The 18,767-nt window shown below is 40.8% G+C and overlaps 1 protein-coding gene across 12 annotated transcripts in view; it reads left to right on the top strand.

The window, feature by feature from the left end:
* The window catches only part of smoc1 (SPARC related modular calcium binding 1), a 49,591-nt gene that overhangs the window by 27,635 nt on the left and 3,189 nt on the right, over window positions 1-18,767 (top strand). For 7 of the 12 annotated variants that reach the window (XM_071498450.1, XM_071498449.1, XM_071498448.1 and 4 more), the window contains 5 exons: window positions 6,362-6,554; window positions 9,083-9,165; window positions 12,218-12,323; window positions 13,054-13,298; window positions 14,202-14,235. In XM_071498450.1, the coding sequence (XP_071354551.1) occupies window positions 6,362-6,554; window positions 9,083-9,165; window positions 12,218-12,323; window positions 13,054-13,298; window positions 14,202-14,235 (661 nt within the window). Of the gene's footprint in view, window positions 1-6,361; window positions 6,555-9,082; window positions 9,166-12,217; window positions 12,324-13,053; window positions 13,299-14,201; window positions 14,256-18,767 lie in introns of all 12 variants that reach the window. The other 5 variants (XM_071498451.1, XM_071498447.1, XM_071498444.1 and 2 more) reach the window with 1 other exon arrangement.

Raw genomic sequence — 18,767 nt, 5'->3', positions numbered from 1 at the left:
ACATGTTCAGTACCCTCTGGGCAGCTGGACGCCTTTGACGCCGCTGCAACAAGTCAAGGAGTGAATGTGGTGGGGGTTGTGAGTATGTGTGTGTGTAAGTGTTGGATGGATATATTGGCTAGCTGATACATGTCATTAATGTTTATTTAATAGTCTCAAAATGATGCATTTTTGTGTCAGTGAGGCCTTCTGCGTTGTCGCTGAAAAGATACAGTGAAGATGGTTCATGTCTCAAGATTTAGGCTCACAACATTTGATGCTAAGTACACAGATGTTAAAAAGCAGATTTTATGTCTCAGACATTGATGAGAAATGTACTTTACAAGTAGAAAGTGTAAAGAAAAATATCAAATAAAGGTGCTGATCATGCGACGGACACCCTGAAAAGATTATAAAATAGTTTTTACACTGCAGTGGTAACACTGCATACATAGAAAGAAATACATATTGCACATATTTCACTTTAGTTGTTTGATTTATTTCAATTTAGTCATTTTAAATCCTCCACAGTTATATCAGTGTGTATTATGTATTAATATTTAGAACATATACGTAGCATATAAATGTGAATGCCCACTTTGACTGTATGCATGTTATGACAGGGCTCAAACTGCCATCACTGTCTTTTACTGCTTCAGATTCAGCTCGCACTTATGTACAGGCTAGACTCCCACACAATAGAGCACACAAACAGTTGATTGTAATATAAGGTTTCTTTTGAATGATGGTGATGTGGCAGGGGAAACTGTGGTCAGAGCAGCATTTTGGATTGTATTGTAGCTGAGAGAGATTCGCTGTGACAGCTCTTTGAAACTCCTGTGGGAACGCCAGCTTCCTGTTTCCAATTAGCATCCGGTGTCATCAAAGGACAAGCAACAAGTCCAACTGAGAGAGGGGTCATCACATTTGAGACATGAGTGGTGTGTGTGTGTGTGTGTGCGTGCCAGTGCATCTGTATGTGATTGTGTGTTGGTGTTTGTGGATGTGCATATCAAAAAAGGAAAAGACTGTATGTCTGTTTCTGTGACTGTGTGAATATTTGCGAGTGATTGTGAGAGAATGTGTGTCTGAATATGGATATGTCCATGAAAACTGTGTTAGTGTTTGTGTAACAACTGTACTGTACCTAAATACAGCTGAAAGGGTCTGTACTTAATTATTTAGACCTGCCTTCTCTTTCTCCACGACATTTCAGAAATAAATACTGTTTTGCTTCACTTCACTATGAGAGCTAAGTAAGTCGCTTTGGATAAAAGCGTCTGCTAAATGACTAAATGTAAATGTAAATGTAAATGAGAGCTGTAGTTAGATTTTACACCTGAAAACTTGAGCCAACATGACCCAACCCTTCTCAAAAGCCAGTACTTTGACTTCTGATACTTCATTCATTGATATATTCATCTGAAGCTAAAATTATTAGTCAATTAATTAATCAACAGAACATTAATGGTCAATGGGACAAAAGATTAATTGTTTTAGTCTCTCTCTCTCTCATTGTTTTTTTGAGCAAAAATGCCAAAACTATTTTGGTTCCAGCTTCTGAAATGTGAGAATTTGATGCTTGTCTGTAAATGACAGTAAACTGAACCATTGGAGCTTTGGACTGTTGGTCACGACTTTCTAGCATTTTATTGACAAAACGATCAATTAAAAATAACTCTCAGATTAATCAATAATAAAAATAATCATTAGTTGTAGCCCTACATTTATACTGTCACTGCCCCAACTGATATTTTTGGTCACTTGGGGGCAGCAGAAAGAAAATCACCTTTTACGTTGATATGATGAACTAGTTGCTTATTTACACATTCAGCAGTTACACAGCACCATAATCATTTGGAGTCATGTTTCATGTTATTTGGTGAATGCTAATTTAATATCTGCTCTCTTTTAGCTCTGTTTTTGGTCTCTACCAGCTCCTGAGTTAAGATGTAGGCCTGATAGCTAAACAATAAGTTGAAAGTTGTTATATATGCAGTAAAGCTGAGGGGTGATGATCCTCTGTAGGTTCATCACTATGGATGACCCCTCTGACATTGTTTTTCCATACATTGTTATTTGGAAAAATATATTTAAGTAAATGTTTAAATGCAGGACTTTTGCTTGTAGCATAGAATTATTTTCACTAAAGTGAAGGACTTGAATACTTAGTGTGTGAGTTTGTGTTTGCCAAAATTCATACAGCCTGAAACTGCAAGCAGTCAAGTGGAGAGATCAATACACAGAGTTTGCTTTCTGTCTTCATTCTTTGCTAGAGATTTGGTGCAACAAGTGCTCAATATTTAAACTCCTCACAATCAGACCCTCTCTGTCTTTCTCTCCCTGTATGCTGGAAAACCTGAGTGCTCACAAAGTAGCCCTCCTGTGTGCACATAAACTTCATTATTCATTTACTGGCTCTCTGTCTCTGGATACCCCATAATTATGATTTAAGGTGATGCGGAGATTGTGTTAGTGAAACCTGTTTGCTTAGGCAAAGCAAAGCGGACTCCATTTTTCACACAGATGCTTTGTTGCCAGACTTTGACGTGCTGTTGTTCCAGAGTTGCAAGGAGGGGGAAGCACTCTGTCATGCATTTCATTTATAAATGTGTAGAGAACCAGAAACTCACAAACCACCACTTCTCCCTTGAGCCAGACAACAGAAAAACAAAATGTTGAAAGAATATAATGCAGTCGTGTCAACGAAGGGCATGATTTTTATATAAAAATCTGCTGTCTTAAAAGGGGATTTTGTTTCTTTTAATCACATTTGTATGTCTAGTTTGAGGGAGCGTGCACTTGTGTTTTACTTTTCAGCACAATAAGTGACAACAGTAACTCGTTGTGACCAAACACACTATTAAAATGATGTGTGGAAAAGTACCAATTGTGTTAAGAATTACATATCCATTTTATGAGTGAACTCTCCATCATCTCTCTGGCTTTGATGCTCTCTGGGTCATAAAGACAAACACATGCACCTACATACCTCCACACAGAGTTCCCCTATTACTGACATTTCCGCTATTTTAACTGCAGAGAAGGCTTGGTAGAGACAATATTGCAGTGATTACTCCACAGCTGAAAACCATTGGGATGAAGTGAAGAGGAGAGAACGTTGGGTGGGTGGGGGAAGGGAGAGAGGTATTAGGATGGAGGGAGGCAGAGAGAGAGAAAAGGAAAGTGAAGGAATGAGAGGCTTATAGAGGTGGGAGGAAGGGATTGAGTGAGAGCCGGAGGTTGTTTGATAAATGAGGGAAAAGAGAAACGGAGAAATAAGGAAAGTGGAAAAGGATTTGAAAATAGTTTCACTTGAAGCGTGGAGGACAAGGGCCAAACTGAAAGGCATAAAATGGAGCGGGCCATTTCTCATCAAAGATACTGCAGATGGTCGTCTCGTGTCCATTATCAGCCGGCCCTGAAGAAAATCACCAAAACATCGAGCAAATTGTTACAAATGTTCCTGACAACCACTTGTGTGTGTGTTTTTTTTGCTTTTTTAATGTTTTCTCAGGACAATATTTGTTTTCTGAGGGTTTGTGTTTCTCATCACTCAGTTCTCGGAAGAGGAAGAGAAATGAAATTGAAAAAGAAACAAAAACAAAAAATAAATAGAGCAGAAATGCAGATATCCAAGGCAGGCAAAGAAGCTGTAGATTGAATTTCAAATCCACACAAAACAGAGGATTACATTGCAAGCGTCCAGCCTTTTTCCATTTATATGTATGAAAACAATTTTCTTTTGGGAATCCTAGCTCCTGGCGCCAGTATAACCTCTGTATAATAAACAGTGCTAAATAATTTGGATGTGAAGAAACCTTGGCGGGGACCAGAGCCCCAGCACAGCGCTAAGAACACTTGAGTGTGAGTCTTCACAGAAGAAAAAGTTCACTGGTGCGGGGACACGTTTAGTTTTATGTTGGCAGCCATGCTCAGGAAACATGAACACCCCCCACACACACATCCCACCCTCCTCAGCCAGGCCTCAAGTCCGCTGCTGAACCTGCTGCCTACCACTTCTGCTGAAAAGCCCCATTTAAAGGAGGACAGATTTAATGTTTCAAAATCAGATATGAAAACAATTAGCACTGTGCTCATGTGAACTGTGAACTGGTTTTGGTAACACCAGCATGTACCATGGACTAAGTTCATTTTGACAAAAGCAAAGTAAGATGCAGATTTACTTTTGTTCAGCTAATGCAGTGATTTTTGAATGTTGGTATTCCTAATTAAACTTGCATTCATTGACTTTTTGACCCCTTCAGGGCAGCGCACCTCACAGTGCTTTAATGGCAAACGTGCCAGGAAACAGTTGCCTATTCACACATTTGTGCATCTAAGACCAATACTCACTCTCTTCCAGTTCAGTTTTGCTCTCCACCACTTCCTGAGAAAAATACTCTCTTTAGCGGCTAAATGTTCTACTTGGTTTAGCACAGAGCTGCTAACTTTGTCTGCCATTTGTGGCATGTGCCATGCTGTGGTTTGGTTTCCTAAAGCAGCTGCTTGCTGCGTCTGGAAACAAGGTTGATGAGAGCGGTGAGACTGAACCAAAACAGTAAAGTTGTGGGCTGTCAAACCAAAAAAACGACCAAAAACACACAATGTCTCTGCAGAGCTGAGAGGTACTGCAGAGTCTGTTGATGATTCTCAGTGGGATTGTCACTACAAGCAACTCCTTCTCACATCATCTCGTCTATTACTGATATAAAAATGTTGACTGGTGATTTTAAAGGGTAAAGGATGTGAATACTACTTCTATCTTTGTCTTGGGGTAGAGAATATGCTCAAAACTCTGTACAAGAGGAGAAGTTCCATATTGAATTTCACAAGCTTCCTTCCCTGATGTTGACTTGAACCAGACAGTGACTGTGCCGTATTGTTCTAATTATGCTTTGGTTACTGGAACTGTGTGAGCTGAGACTACCGGCACCGCTGTGGCACTAATAAGCTCCACAATGTGAAAATACCACATGTCACCACCCTAGAAAACTCTCCAAACGGTTAGTGTGACCCTGTTATTGTAGCTTAATGCCTCATAGTGCACTTGAATGTAAAATGAGGAATGGATCAGGGGTAGTAAAAGCACACTTCATCACCATGGTAACAAGCTTAGCATGCAGCTCTGTTGTACTTGGCTTAAGAGTGAGCAATGGACTAAATGGATGTGAATATAAATACAGTGTTGTGGGACAAGGTGCTGCAGGAGCATCTCTCAAGGGCTAAGTGGCTGTTTCTGAACAGATAAATATGAGAAATCATGGTGGGAAAAGAATTCCTAATACAACCTGAGGAAGGACTGGTAAGGGTTTTATGGCAGCAGTCCTTCATGTTGAAGTCAAACTGCATGAAGCCGGACCAGCCCAACATGTTGCTGGATACAGATTAAGTTGATACAGCTTGGTGTGCTTTGTTTGTTTACACTCTATCTGTGATGGATCCATAAACTTCATAGGAACATGGACATACAGCAGCAGCATGTTTTAATACAAAGGTTTCTGAAGGGACATTTTTAAAAAGCTTTGTACTTGGAACCCAAACAACTTTTGATGAGAACAAGAAATGGTACCATCACAAACTGACCTGACAAAAACAATCTTACATGAAGATCCACTTAAGTTGGTTTCTCTGGAGCATTCACCACATCTCACAGTCATCAGCAGATGTTTAACTTAGTTGTCATGGAGATGGTTCAGTTGTCATCACATAACAACATCAGTATTGAATTTCTGCCACTTGAAAACAGTTGGTTGTCAAAATTTTTATAAAAGCTCAAAAAGGTCTGCGTCTCCTATTTTAAAGGTCAATACTAAACATTCAAGCTTCAAATATCATAGAAGACAAGATGCTTGACATTTACTTGCTTATGCCCATGGGATGAAAAAAAGAACAATAATTACAACCTCATAATCCTGTTCCCTGTTTCTATTCTCACAACAATCTGTGTTGCCCTTCTATCCACACACTCACACTTTTCTGCCATAGATATAGATTGTGATTGGTTAACTCAAATTCAGACAGACAAAGGCACAACAAAGGCAGGCAGCAGGTCCTAAACCTACAACAGCTGGTCCACAGAGATAGCACCACCCATCAACTGGTAGCTGGCCAGTTCTAATTGAAGGTGGTTGATTGACAGCCAGATCGACAGCCTCCAAATTCTGACATATACCAAATAACACATGAAAGTATTGTATTATATATAAAACTTGAAATGACAATAAATTGTCAGCTCTGGATTGATGATGAGTCACATGATCATTCTGATGTCACCTTTTAAGCTTGTGACAGATGCTTCATATTTTTTTGTCCGTGTGCAATGTGTGTCTGGTTTCCAAATTGTGTCTCTCTGTACTGAGTGTGTTTCTCATGGTTTTAGAGAAAGTTCCCTCTTGTGACCAGGAGAGACAGAGCGCTCTGGACGAGGATCGGCAGAACCCTCGTGAGGCCATATTCATCCCCGACTGTGGACCAGGAGGCCTTTACAAACCGGTCCAGTGCCACCAGTCCACAGGCTACTGCTGGTGTGTTCTGGTGGACACGGGACGTCCCATTCCTGGAACCTCCACCAGGTAAGATAAATATAAGAATTAGCACTTAACTCAGTCCTGTTTTTTTATAGTAGTAACACTGTGATTTTGCACCTTCAAATGCTCACTGTAGTTTGCTTTCTGATACTTTGCTTTAGTGACATTCAGGTGTCCACTGGAAAATATAACCTGATTGTTTTTTTACTCTTTATCATTTAATGGCTACTTCATTTGTCTGCCAGTGCGGGCATGATTATCTGATATCCTGTCAGCAGGACAGAGGCACAAATACATAATCTCCGTCCAGCTTTGTTAGTACCAGAGCTGGGAAACACACTTGCAAGCACAAGCCAGGCTCCATACTTTTAATGAGAAGTGCTGTTACAACATACATACAGTAGCTTGTTGTGAGGTGTCTGTGGCAGTAAAGTCTGTGAGTGTGATTTTTAAGACTTAAGGGTCTACATCCATGCTAGCAGCTCTGTGATGCTGTACTTAAGACAATGTTGTTTCAATCTAAATGCTAGTGTCAGCATGCTAACATGCCCAAAATGACAATGCTAACCTGCTGAAGTTTAGCAGGTATAATTATTTACAACATACAGCATCTCAGTTTAGTGTGTTAGCACGCTGATTATTTAGCACTAAACACAAAGTACAACTGAAGCTGATGGGAATGTCTTTAGTTCTATTAGTCATAAAACAAAAGTACTGGACAAAGTGAAATTTTGATGATGATGGAGCTCAAGTTCAGGGATCGCAAAAGTTATGTGAATTAATCCTGAGGGAGACCTGAATGTATGAACCAAATTTAAAGGCCATCCATCCAAGAGACATTTCACTCAAAACCACAAATGTAAACCTCATGGTGGCGCTAGAAGAAAAGTCAAAGGATCACTAAAGTCATTAGGATACATCCTTTGGGAATGAACGTCTGTAGCAAATTTCATGGCAGTCAATCAAATACTTGCTGTTGTATTTCAATCTGGAACAAAGAGGTGGATCAACCCATCAACTGACAGATCAACACTACCATCCCTAGAGCCAATGGCTTAAAGCTACTTTTGCTGCACAGACCTTAAACTTCTCAAGGAACTTTGGATCCAAGTTGCTGTTGCCAGTTAATTTGGCAAAAAAAAAAAATAGCTTCAAGCCCTGATGGGAATATCATTTAGCTTGTCATAAACAATCAGTGTTTGGTATGACATTTGTTTTCAGTGCAGTTGCTACTGTTTATATTGCCTTCAGGGAGATGGAAGAGACACAATGGGTTTTTGTAAGAGCAGTGTGTCAGAGGGATGGAGATGAAGCAACATAGAAAAGGTTAAATAAATGATGCACATTGCTCATGTTTTGGTTGTTTAAAAGGGTTTTATGATTTGTATCTAGAACACGAGTATTGTGAAGTGAAACAAAGTGCTAGACAAAGATAAAGAGATTGGATGTTTGAAAAACTAACCGGTAAATTGATGAACTGGTCTCTGTCCTAAAGGGGCATCATCATTTTCTCTCTACTAGAGAGTTTATGTTTTACAGGATGAGGTACGGACTTTTCTCAAATCAGGAAAAAATTACTTGGTTTTTGGCCTTAATTCTATTTGCATTCAGAATAACACAGGTCGTGTGTCTTGGAGAGATAGTTCAGTTTTCAAGTTAATACTTTAATACTTTCTTCTGAAGCCAAATCAAAATGATCAACAACCCATACAAAAATTAAAACACATGCACAGAAGTTAATCTTGCAGACAAAATGATCTGCATTTTAGAGATATTGAGTGACAACCCTGAGGCAATTATTTCTTCACATAAGAATTTGCTGCATCTTGGACCAGACCTTATGTCATTCATCCCAGTTTCTTTCCCCTGGACAGCAATGTGCAGAGTCATGCATTAGACATCCCATTTTGGATCAGTGGCCATGCAGACTGTGAAAAGAGAAATGACAACTTGATTTTACTTTGAAAAAAACAAAAAGCCAAATGAGACACACATGCTCAATTTTCCAAGAAGCACTGATACAATAGCCAGGAGAAAACGAGTCATGCCACACATAATGCCAAACAGTTTGTTATGGCTCTGAAACAAAGCTTTGTGCATGTCAAATCAAATTTATTGATTAAGTGTTCATAAAAAGAAAGATAAATCACTGTAACAATAATTCTGTACAGATCGACAGTGGACGTGCAGATTTAAACCAAAGAGCAACAGGTTGTAGACTGCAGCTTTGAGATTAAGCAGGCTGCATGTGATCATGACAAAGATCTTGATGGTTTAAATCAGTACAGTATTTCTCCTGCACCAATAACATCTCCTGGTTTTAAGCTCCACCTCAGATTGTTTTTAGGCCTGGAAGGAAACCAGGAAAATCTTTTGTGTTGTTGAGTGTTCGGTCACAGACCATATTTGATTTCTTTTATTTTCTGTGGTTGAACAAATCTTTCAACATGGACTAGTGGCTCCTCGAATGTTTCAGGTTTTTCAAACATTGCTGGGTCAGATTTATTGTTTCCTTCTTCTGTTTTTGTCTCATGCAGCCATGTTCCTGCTGTCCTCTCCCCTCTGTGTAACAGGTACCAGAAGCCGGAGTGCGACAGTGCTGCACGATCTCGCGTCTCAGACACAGAAGATCCCTTCCAGGGCAGAGACCTGACAGGTTAAATCCACCTTTTGGTTTGGGATTGCAGATGTTTAAAGTCTTAACAACATTTATTTTTAACAAAAGAGGAGGCAAAAATATTCCCTAGTGCTTTTTTCAAAAATATTGCTAATTTTAAAGTGATAGTTTGGGTTATTTGACATGGAGTTGTGTGAGGTAGTTATCTATAGTCAGTGTATTACCTGCAGTAGATTCAGATCTGCTATATTCTATTATAAAATTTTATATTTTATATATATTATATAATATTTTCACTGTTTTTCTTGATGTTGAACCATATTCCTATGCACAACCACACCTACACTTAGCTCTGTCGAAATCAAACAGCTGATCTGCAGAGTAATACTGTGCATGCTGTAGTTGTGCTTTGCGTAGTATTACAATAGTTCAACTGTTCAGGAAGAGGCTTATTGACCACAAGATATGTTACCATTGTAGGTAGTAATCTGGTTAGCTGCACATTATAACTTACATTAGCATTAGACTATGCTTACTTGGTTGCTAAGATATGATTGGACAGTCTCTTCAGGGAGATACTCTACAGAACAGATCTCAATGAGTTCTTACAGTACATACAATTCTTTCTTCACCTTAATGTGAACTGGCCAGATAGAGGGTTTTGATTAATAATCAACCAAAGCGCACTTGGAGGTGTTGGATTCCCTGGCAGCAAAGATCAGAGACTCTCCTCTAACCTGGAGGTCGTAACCTCGGCTCATACTCCTCTGCCCTTGTTACTGCTCACTTACTTTTGTTGCTCCTCTGTTTCCCCATCATTTAAGGTTGCATTGTAACTCTTATTTAATTCCCCATCTGGTGAGTTTACAGAGTCAAGCATGACTCCTGACTGTGCAGCAGATGTGTGGCATGTTTTATGGAAGGTGTGAGTGTTGCGGGGTGCAGTGGTGAGGTTGTGGGGGGCTGTTGGGGGTGATGCTGAGTGAAGATATTTTTATGTACTGTATAGGGATGTTCTGAACCGCCACAACAAAGCATGGTATTTCATGGCCATCACATCAATGTAGGAGTAGAAAAGAATGTTTGAGAGGGCAGTCTGTTAACAGCATGCAGCAACAGGTTCAATCTCACTGTACACAAAATGCCACAATACCACCTCTGTCAAGAGCAGACAAGAGCTCTTCCCCTGAGACCAAAGGCTGGGATCTGTTCAGTTCAGTCAGCTTAGGAACTGGATTTTGTTCAAAACCTCTAACATAAAAACCATTGGCAATAGTTCGGTCTTATCTAGTCAATCAACAAACAATTTAACATTAAAGCACTGTCCTGTCGTAACACTAATAGAAATACAGGCTCAGATTTTATTGCTGCTTTTTGTATGCTTAAAGCTGATCTTTGCAGTGGTGGTGGTGGGGTGGGGTGGGGGTGGGGGGGGGGGGGTGGGGGGTGGGGGGCTGGAAATAAATTTAGCAAATGTAAGTTTTGTAATGTAGTAATAGCAAACTGTACCACACACTAAAGCTCAAATTACATTTTCCCCATCTGTGAAGTCCTAAGGGTCAGAGTGATGTTTATTTGGCCTTCTGCTGATTTCTGTGGCTGCAAACTCACCAACTGTACAAGATGTGAGACACCACATTTGCAGACACCCAGTGCAGTATGAGCAGAACTGAGTGGGTGCCCACTGTGCACCCTGCTCTCTGTCCACGTCGGTTTAAAGTAATAAAGTAATAGGATGTAATGTTGATTCAACAGCTGCTCTGTGATCAATTTATACCAAAGAGACAAAAGATCTAATACTGGTAAACCAGCTTTTTCTGGGCAGATGTCTGACTCACTGCTGTTGAGCAAAATGTCAATTCTTTTTTATTCCTCACTTACTGTAGGTGGAAAAGTCTGAACTTCCAGAGTTTAGTTTGGAAATATAAGCAAATCCTGAGGCTCCCATCTCTTTTTCTTTGAACTACACATAGTTTACGGACATGCAAACTGTGACAAGGTGCTGCAGGTGATTATTGCTTAGTTTTAAGGGTTTACTAGTCAAATAAGTGGGTAACTAGTGATTGGGGATCTCAATATAGGCACAATGGGAAATGCTTAGTTACTGTGAACCCTCCGTCTACCCCTGATAAGATGTGTGTATTTTTAACTCATTTGTTGACGCTTTAATGTGTTTTTAAGTCTTCAGATCAAATCTCAGTGGCCCAGAGCCTGTTGACACTGCCAGTGGCCCTGCACCACACTGTGCCCTTGACATCTTGCCACATAGACTCCATACAACACAACGGTTTGCGCTTCATAACACCCCAATTTAACACTTGGATTAAGGCACAGCAAGGCAGTGCTTCTCCGAGCTTGTCATGTCGTACGAAATGCTAATTGGATTCACCTGGCAGGGCAGCGGACCACCTCCCACAGAACGTCCTGAGCCAGCACAAAGGGAATGAAAAGAAGTGAACAGAGCAGAGGACAAGGAGGCCACAAACGCTGAGAGGAAGAGGAGGAGGGGATTGACTCAGAAAGCTTGAGAAAGAGGGAGAGACTGAAAAAAAAGACAGAATGAGAAGATTAGTTTACTATGCAGCTGTGTTTGAAGTTTCTCTTTAAGAGACACAATTAGGAGGGAAAAATTTGCACTGGTTTAGCGTGCTATTAAAACCATACATCTGGGCAATTAAAAAGAGCTACCCAAGGTGTTCAAAATTGTGTCATAAAAGTTAACAGGTCTGCACTGCTCAACAAAGCTCTCTCATCACCACACACTTCTGTTCCACCTCTCGCCATGTGCCTCAGCTCTGTTTTTCTCAAGTCTTACAAAACAGCCAAACTATGTATTTCACCTCTGCTGAAAATGTATCCATAATGATTCATCAGTAATTGTGAACGCAGGCCATTTAACAGATACACCTGGTTTGTCACTAAGCCTTGCATTCTTCTTTTTACTGTGTAACAGCCGTTCTCTGTTTGACATCTGTCATACTGGTTCACTGGAGCCGACGCTTTAGAGGCTCTTGAGCTTCACTGTGCCATAATGACTCAAATTAGTTGTGGAAGGTAATTCTGGTGTATTTTTGTCTCTGATTTGTGCCAGGCTGCCCAGAGGGGAAAAAAGTGGAATTCATTACAAGCTTGTTAGATGCCCTCACCACAGACATGGTGCAAGCCATAAACTCACCAGCCCCCTCTGGTGGTGGGAGGTAAGTGGTGTCACGTACCCCAGCAGACTCAGGAGTCTACTGTACTGTACGTGAGTAAGATACCTCATGACTGATTTTTCGTGGAAAACTTCCACCTCTTCTGGTTTTTCTCAAATTGCATGCTAATATTTTTTCTCTGACATGCAATGCACAGATTTTGGCACAGACACTGACAGGCTTTAGTGTTCGCTTTCCATCAATGTTAGAACCATATACACAGATGGGACTGAAAGGTGCTTTGGAGTACAGCTGTCTATATCATGGAAGATGTCAATGTAGATTGAGCCGGCTGAGTTATTGCCTGAAAAAGAGAATTCTTTCTGCAAAGCAACACAGAAATTTGATGTTAAATAATTCTAATGCAAGCTGAACTGCGATAAAACAAGTTGCCAGTTTCAAGGATGTTGCGATTTCATTTCATTATTATAACCACAATGGTCCATTCTTTTTGATTGAGAATTGATGTGATCATGTATCAAATACTAGTGTGTTACACAGGATAAAGAAATGTGTATCAGCCCATCTCAACATGTTATCTTTACTGTATTTATCTCCTCTGTATTCCCAGTTTATTCTGGCCTGGTCTGTATTCAATATTGTTGTTATGATTAACAGTTAAATAGGTATTACTGCCTTTTTTGAGATTTTTCCCACTTCCCTTTATCTCAATTATTATGGGTTTGTCACATCCACGTTTTTTTCTCCTATTTGTTCCTCTGACCTTCACCAGGTTTGTTGAGCCTGACCCCAGTCACACTTTAGAGGAGCGGGTGGTGCACTGGTACTTTGCCCAGTTGGATAACAACGGCAGCCACGACATAAACAAGAAGGAACTTAAACCTTTCAAGAAGTACCTGAAGAAGAAAGCCAAACCCAAGAAATGCTCCCGCAAGTTCATCGACTACTGTGACCTGAATAAGGACAGGGCCATTTCTCTGCAGGAGCTGAAAGGCTGTCTGGGCGTCAGCAAGGAGGGTAAGAGAGGAAGAGGGAAGCTGGGGAATGGCTGTGGGTTGGTTGGTTGGTTGACCCTGGTATGAACCTCAGGCCAGCTGGGAAAATTGGGACATAGAGACTCCTTCAACAGCTAGTTACTGTACAGACACATCACTCATTTTCTACAGTTAAATGAGTTAAAAGAGCCTTCTGATGGTTCAGATCTGGTAAAGCTTAAACCAGTGGAGAGGTTTTAATACTATAATTACAAATGCCAAATTTAGGATGTATGAGAATAAAAGTGGTCCTTGTTTGTGTTATGATGACATTTCCATTTACTCCCACATTAGATTTGACTAATATCTTCATCATGTCAAGGTTTTAAATAAAGTCAGTCACAGTCAGACATTTAGAGAAGAGGGTGAAGTAAGTGTGGTGCATGTGACAAACAGATGTGTTGGCAGTCTAAATAAGGTGCACTGCTCCACTCAGCACTCACTGATGAATATTTAGACAAGACTAATGTAGTCGTGGATCCTAGACACCGTCTGGACCGGAAAACTGTAACTACTCATCATGAGTTTACAGACTGGCCCTAATATAGATCAGTAACAACTGTCAAAGGAGCTTACAGTGAGAGGCTGCTGCCAGCTACAATCCACATTTCATCCAGCAGAGAGAAAGGATGTTCTTACTGACAGGTTTTGAAATAAGGTTTTAAACTGGTTTGAAAAATGCCAGAAGTCATGAAGCACATTAAACATATAAATGACAGGGTTAACTTTAAATTCAAGCAGAAAAATGTCCAGTTATAAGTGTTTAATTAATGAAACACTCTGATATAGTCACTCTAAACCTACTATAATAATTTCTTTAGTGACTTAAGCAACAAAACATCTGCCTCCATCACATTTAACCATTTTTGCTTTTTCTCTTTTGCAGGTAGCTCAACAACAAGTGGCAGCCAAGGGACAAGGCAAGGGACAAATTTGTTCAGTAAGGCAAACTAATACGCTTCCACTAACCCGCCTCTGGCTTTGAGTGCTGTAGTTGGCTTACTGTGTAATCCATTAACCTGCACTTTGGTGAAATGTGTTCGTCTGGAGCAGTTCCAGCCGTTCGGCACAGCAGCATTTGGTTTACATGCAAAGCTTTGAGTGATTTGTGCTGAACACTTCAGTTTGAGTTCTGTTTCTGGGATACCTGTATGCAGGCGCTTTGTGAAGTGTGTGGTGTGTGTGTTCATGTCAGCTGCTCTGCGGATATTTCAGATTGTGGCCCAGTATGAGTCAGACTTTGTCTCCAGTGAGTGACATTATGACCATAAAGCCGACTCTTAAATGACATGTTATCGGAAAACAGTGAAAAATGCCCAAAAATTGTTAAGGTCCAAGGTGTTATCAGATCAGTTTTTAATTTATCTGACCAACAGTCCCAAACTCAAAGATATTTAGTTAATCATCGTGTTTGACAAAGAAAAGCAGCAAATACTCACATTTGAGAAGCTGATATCAGAGAATGTTTGCTTGTAAAATTACTGAAACATTTCAATGATCAATTCAAACAATCAAAATTGTTGCTGATTCATTTTCTGTCAGTAAAAAATAAATTAATCATTTCAGCTCTTAACTTCTGTGCCATCTTTGCCTTTTTCCTACTTTGACTTGGACAACAAGATATTGGTTGAGCAAGTCTGAAATTATTAAGAGCCAACAGATGTTACAAAGAGGTTATCATACTATTTTGTCTGTCTCCCTCTTTTTCAGTCTGTCTCCTTCTCATCCTGATCTTTTTTTTTTTTTTTTTGATCTGATTCCCCCCATCGAGCCATTATTGGTCCCACTGATGCTATTGACTCTGGCCACTCAGCTGGTTCAGCGCCACAAAGCACTGAGGTCATGTGTTTACCCTGGCGCTGCTCCGCTGTGTCTGGAGAACAGTGGCTCAGAGCGGGCATAACGTCAGGCCTCTCGGACCCTGGGCACAGTTGCCAGGATAAACAGCTCCGGTATTGGAGGAGCAGAGAAGGAGCCTCGGCCGGTTGTTTTCCCTGTAGTCACTGAATCTCTCACCTTCATGCTTAAGAGCTTGAGTTAAATGGCCTGACAGCTTTATATGGCTTCTTATACTGCCACTCAGGCACTCTGAGCTAGTGATGACTGTGGACAAAGTGAGCTATGTAAAAAGAGAAAGAGAGAGACAGAAAGCCTGCGAGAAAGGAGCAGGAGTCTGTGAGAACATATGGCAGCGTTCTGCCTTGACAAAGATAGACGGCCATTGTGTTCAGGTATGCTTAGCTGATCCTTAATGGCCTGGATCCCTTTAAGTCAAGCTGCCTTTGCCAGGCATTAAATCTTATCATGCTCTGTCGCGGCTTTGGATCGTCGCCGGAGTGTTGTTGGACATATTTACAGTTTACAGTACGTGCTCTTAGTGAAGGATAGTGAGCATGTGGGGCAGTGTGGAGCTCATCTGTATGAGGCTCCTCACTCCCGACACGTTGGAAACAGCAAAGGAAAACATCTGAATACCTTGTGTGAGTTTTGAAGTGCTGGAGAGGGTGGCATCCATCCTGTGAAGAGACTGGAAATCTCATTATAGATGAGATATGTAGCAGGAGCCCAGGGCAGTGATTTTCTCTGTAAAGCCTTCTCACAGAGAGGTCGTGGCTGAGCAGCAGGTCTGGTAGTTCATGTGGATTTTGTCTCGTTCACTGCGATGAGAAAAATACAAAAATGTTTCACTGTTAAACTTCCTGCACTGGGCTTTGGCAGCAGGTTCATGTTGCTCTTTTCAGAAGTCTTAATTTTATTTAGAGAGGCGTAAACACACTTTTGAATAAGTACAAACACATGTGGGTGTGCATGTATAAATTGCTCACATGCACAAAAACACACGGAACATGGGCACGCACAATAATAAGATATTAGAGGATCTATTATGAGCCTAAAGAGGTAACATGAACCCTTCTTAGACAAAGGGTTTATGTTGCAGAAGACATCAGCTGTTGTTGAGTATAAGTAGTTGTGTATTTCATAACCAGGTGCCTCGTGTTTCCTGTAGGAAACAGTTTATGTTGTTATGCAGTTGCAGCATTCACATTTACAGGGACTAAAAGCCATTCCTTTATATAGAGGTTCATTATGAACAATAATGGACAGTGCTCTTGTAGCCTGGATGATAGAACTGTTGGCTACCCTTAAAAATAATAAATAAATAAATAAAAATTAAAATAAACAGTTACAAAGTTAGTTAAGCTTCATTTATTCATGATGTCTCATTGAGATCAAGATCTTTTTACAGGACTTGTGAACAATTTACATAGTAGATACTGCATCACAAGACAGTTAAGTCTTATGAAACACATCAGTAAACATTAGTTTATAATCTCTCGGAGGAATGAGGAGTGAGACCTAAAGCTGTGTTGCAGTTGTTTCCAGTAGTGAGGTACACAGTACCAGAGACCAGTCTACCCCAGGTTACTTGGTATGAGTAACTGATCCAGGGATCTGGTGTCATGTTTGTTCACTCTGAACTCAACCGAGGTTGTAAAATGTATCAGCAACTTAGACAGAAAGGCCTCACAAATCAAACACATATATGCTGCTTCTTAGATGTCACAGATGAACATCCAGTATTTTCATATATCTCACAGTGGTGAGCTTTCTTGAAGTGACTCAAAGGGCACTGGGGTAAATGGCGTCCAGTGGTTTAAGGGTAGTAACATGAGCATACAGCATATCTCCATGAGCCAGTGTAATGGTGAGTTTATGAACATATAAATAGCAATCTGACATCATTAAGGACCAATGACTCAGAGGGAATATAAGGAATATTGAATATAAGCTTATTTCACCCGACAAAGACCATTTGAAACTGTAGGTGAGGCTGACGTTGACAAAAACAGTCACATGTGCAGATGGCGTTACGCTTTTTGTGTCCTGTCTGCTGTTTTATGTCAAACTCCTCTCGGCTCGTCCTCCCTCGTCTCCTTTCCTGCTCTCCTCTCTTCTCCTGTTTGTCCTGGCTGTGTCTGTCATTAGGCAGGAATGAAAGGAGGGCATTATGAGGCAGGCCTGGCACCAGGGCTGCAGGGCCATTAGAGAGCCCAGAGCCCTGTCCTCTCAGAGCCAGCAGCAATTACCCACACCACTTGTGTTTTAATTACTGTGACATCAGCTCGACACACTGTACTGTTAAAGGTAACAGAGGTCAACAGAGAGGATGGCGACAGTTAGATAAGCATTGCTTTGCTCACCATCACTACCTGTAATTTTGGTGATGAGTTTGCTACAGAAATCCTTATTTCATGGGCTGCTCTACAAAGCTAACAGTAAACTCAAGTCTGTGTATCGTTAGCCTTGTCCTTTTCCCCCAGCTGCCACCATGTACAGGTATACACAGGTATACCATGATTCCCAGCTCCTGAGCCAAGGCTCTTCATTGGCCAGTCCCAGGTGAGTCGAGGCGATTCACTTCTAGACAGGATCTGCTTTCAGCTCTTTATCACAAGTGGGGCCAAGGTGTCCAGGGAGAGGCTGGGGAGCTTTGTGTTGTTAATGGCACAGACAGTGTCCTCAGTGACTGGGTGAAAAGGGGGGAGAGGACCATTCGCTGCTCTGGAGCCTGGTAATTGCAAAGCCGATTCATCAGCACCACTGTAGCCCGGCTCCTTACAACAGAGACATTTATCTGAGCTAAAGAGAGGACCAGCATTACTTCACTGGAAAGAGGCATCAGGAAATACTGTGGCACTGCATAGCCCAACAGGTGAAACCTGTCACTAATGTTGCCAGGGTTATGACATCTAAATCACACTGAATATACAAGGTACTACAGTTACTGATATGAGCTGCTCCTTCACTTAAAAATCCATTAACTTTAGAGTTGCCAAACTGTATTCATTATGTCCCATTTTCACCTAAACTAATGTCATTGACCAGCTGATGGTCGGGCCTATAGATGTTAGTTGGTCTCTCTGTCTGTCCAACAATATTGTTCAGAGCATGACATCCCAACAAGCAGTGGCAAGATTACCACAAAATAGAAACATAACGCAGATAGTATAGGCCAAAACTTCCACTTGTGTATGAAAAATGTCTAAATCTAATGTGCAGATTGTGACTAAGTTTGTTGAGCATTCCCATGCCCCCTACATGCTCTCAATATTAAACACTCCCAAGAGATTTTATCCATTCACCCTTTGACACAAAATGTCAAAGTTAAAGTTCAGACAGTTATATGTTTATGCCAAACCAACTGATGATGCTGGAGCTGACCTTTAAGGATTTTACATGTTTATGTTTACAGTAGATAATGTGAAAGCTCTTCTGCACTGTGCTGATACAGGGGGATTCAGTGTTGTGTATTTGCAACGAACATATACAGTAGTCACTGGATCCAACCAGTCACAGTAAATAGGTGGCCGTAATATTTTATTCTTAGCTTTATCCTGAGCGCTTAAAGTATAGGTGAAAACATTCACTACTTGACTTACTCATGTGTATT

This window comes from Trachinotus anak, unplaced genomic scaffold (genome assembly GCF_046630095.1).
Source record: "Trachinotus anak isolate AG129_WGS33_773 ecotype Australia unplaced genomic scaffold, CSIRO_AGI_Tana_v1 ptg000015l, whole genome shotgun sequence".
Taxonomy (NCBI): domain Eukaryota; kingdom Metazoa; phylum Chordata; class Actinopteri; order Carangiformes; family Carangidae; genus Trachinotus; species Trachinotus anak.
Note: the sequence above shows the minus strand (reverse complement) of the source record. Positions and strands in the feature narration are given on the sequence as shown.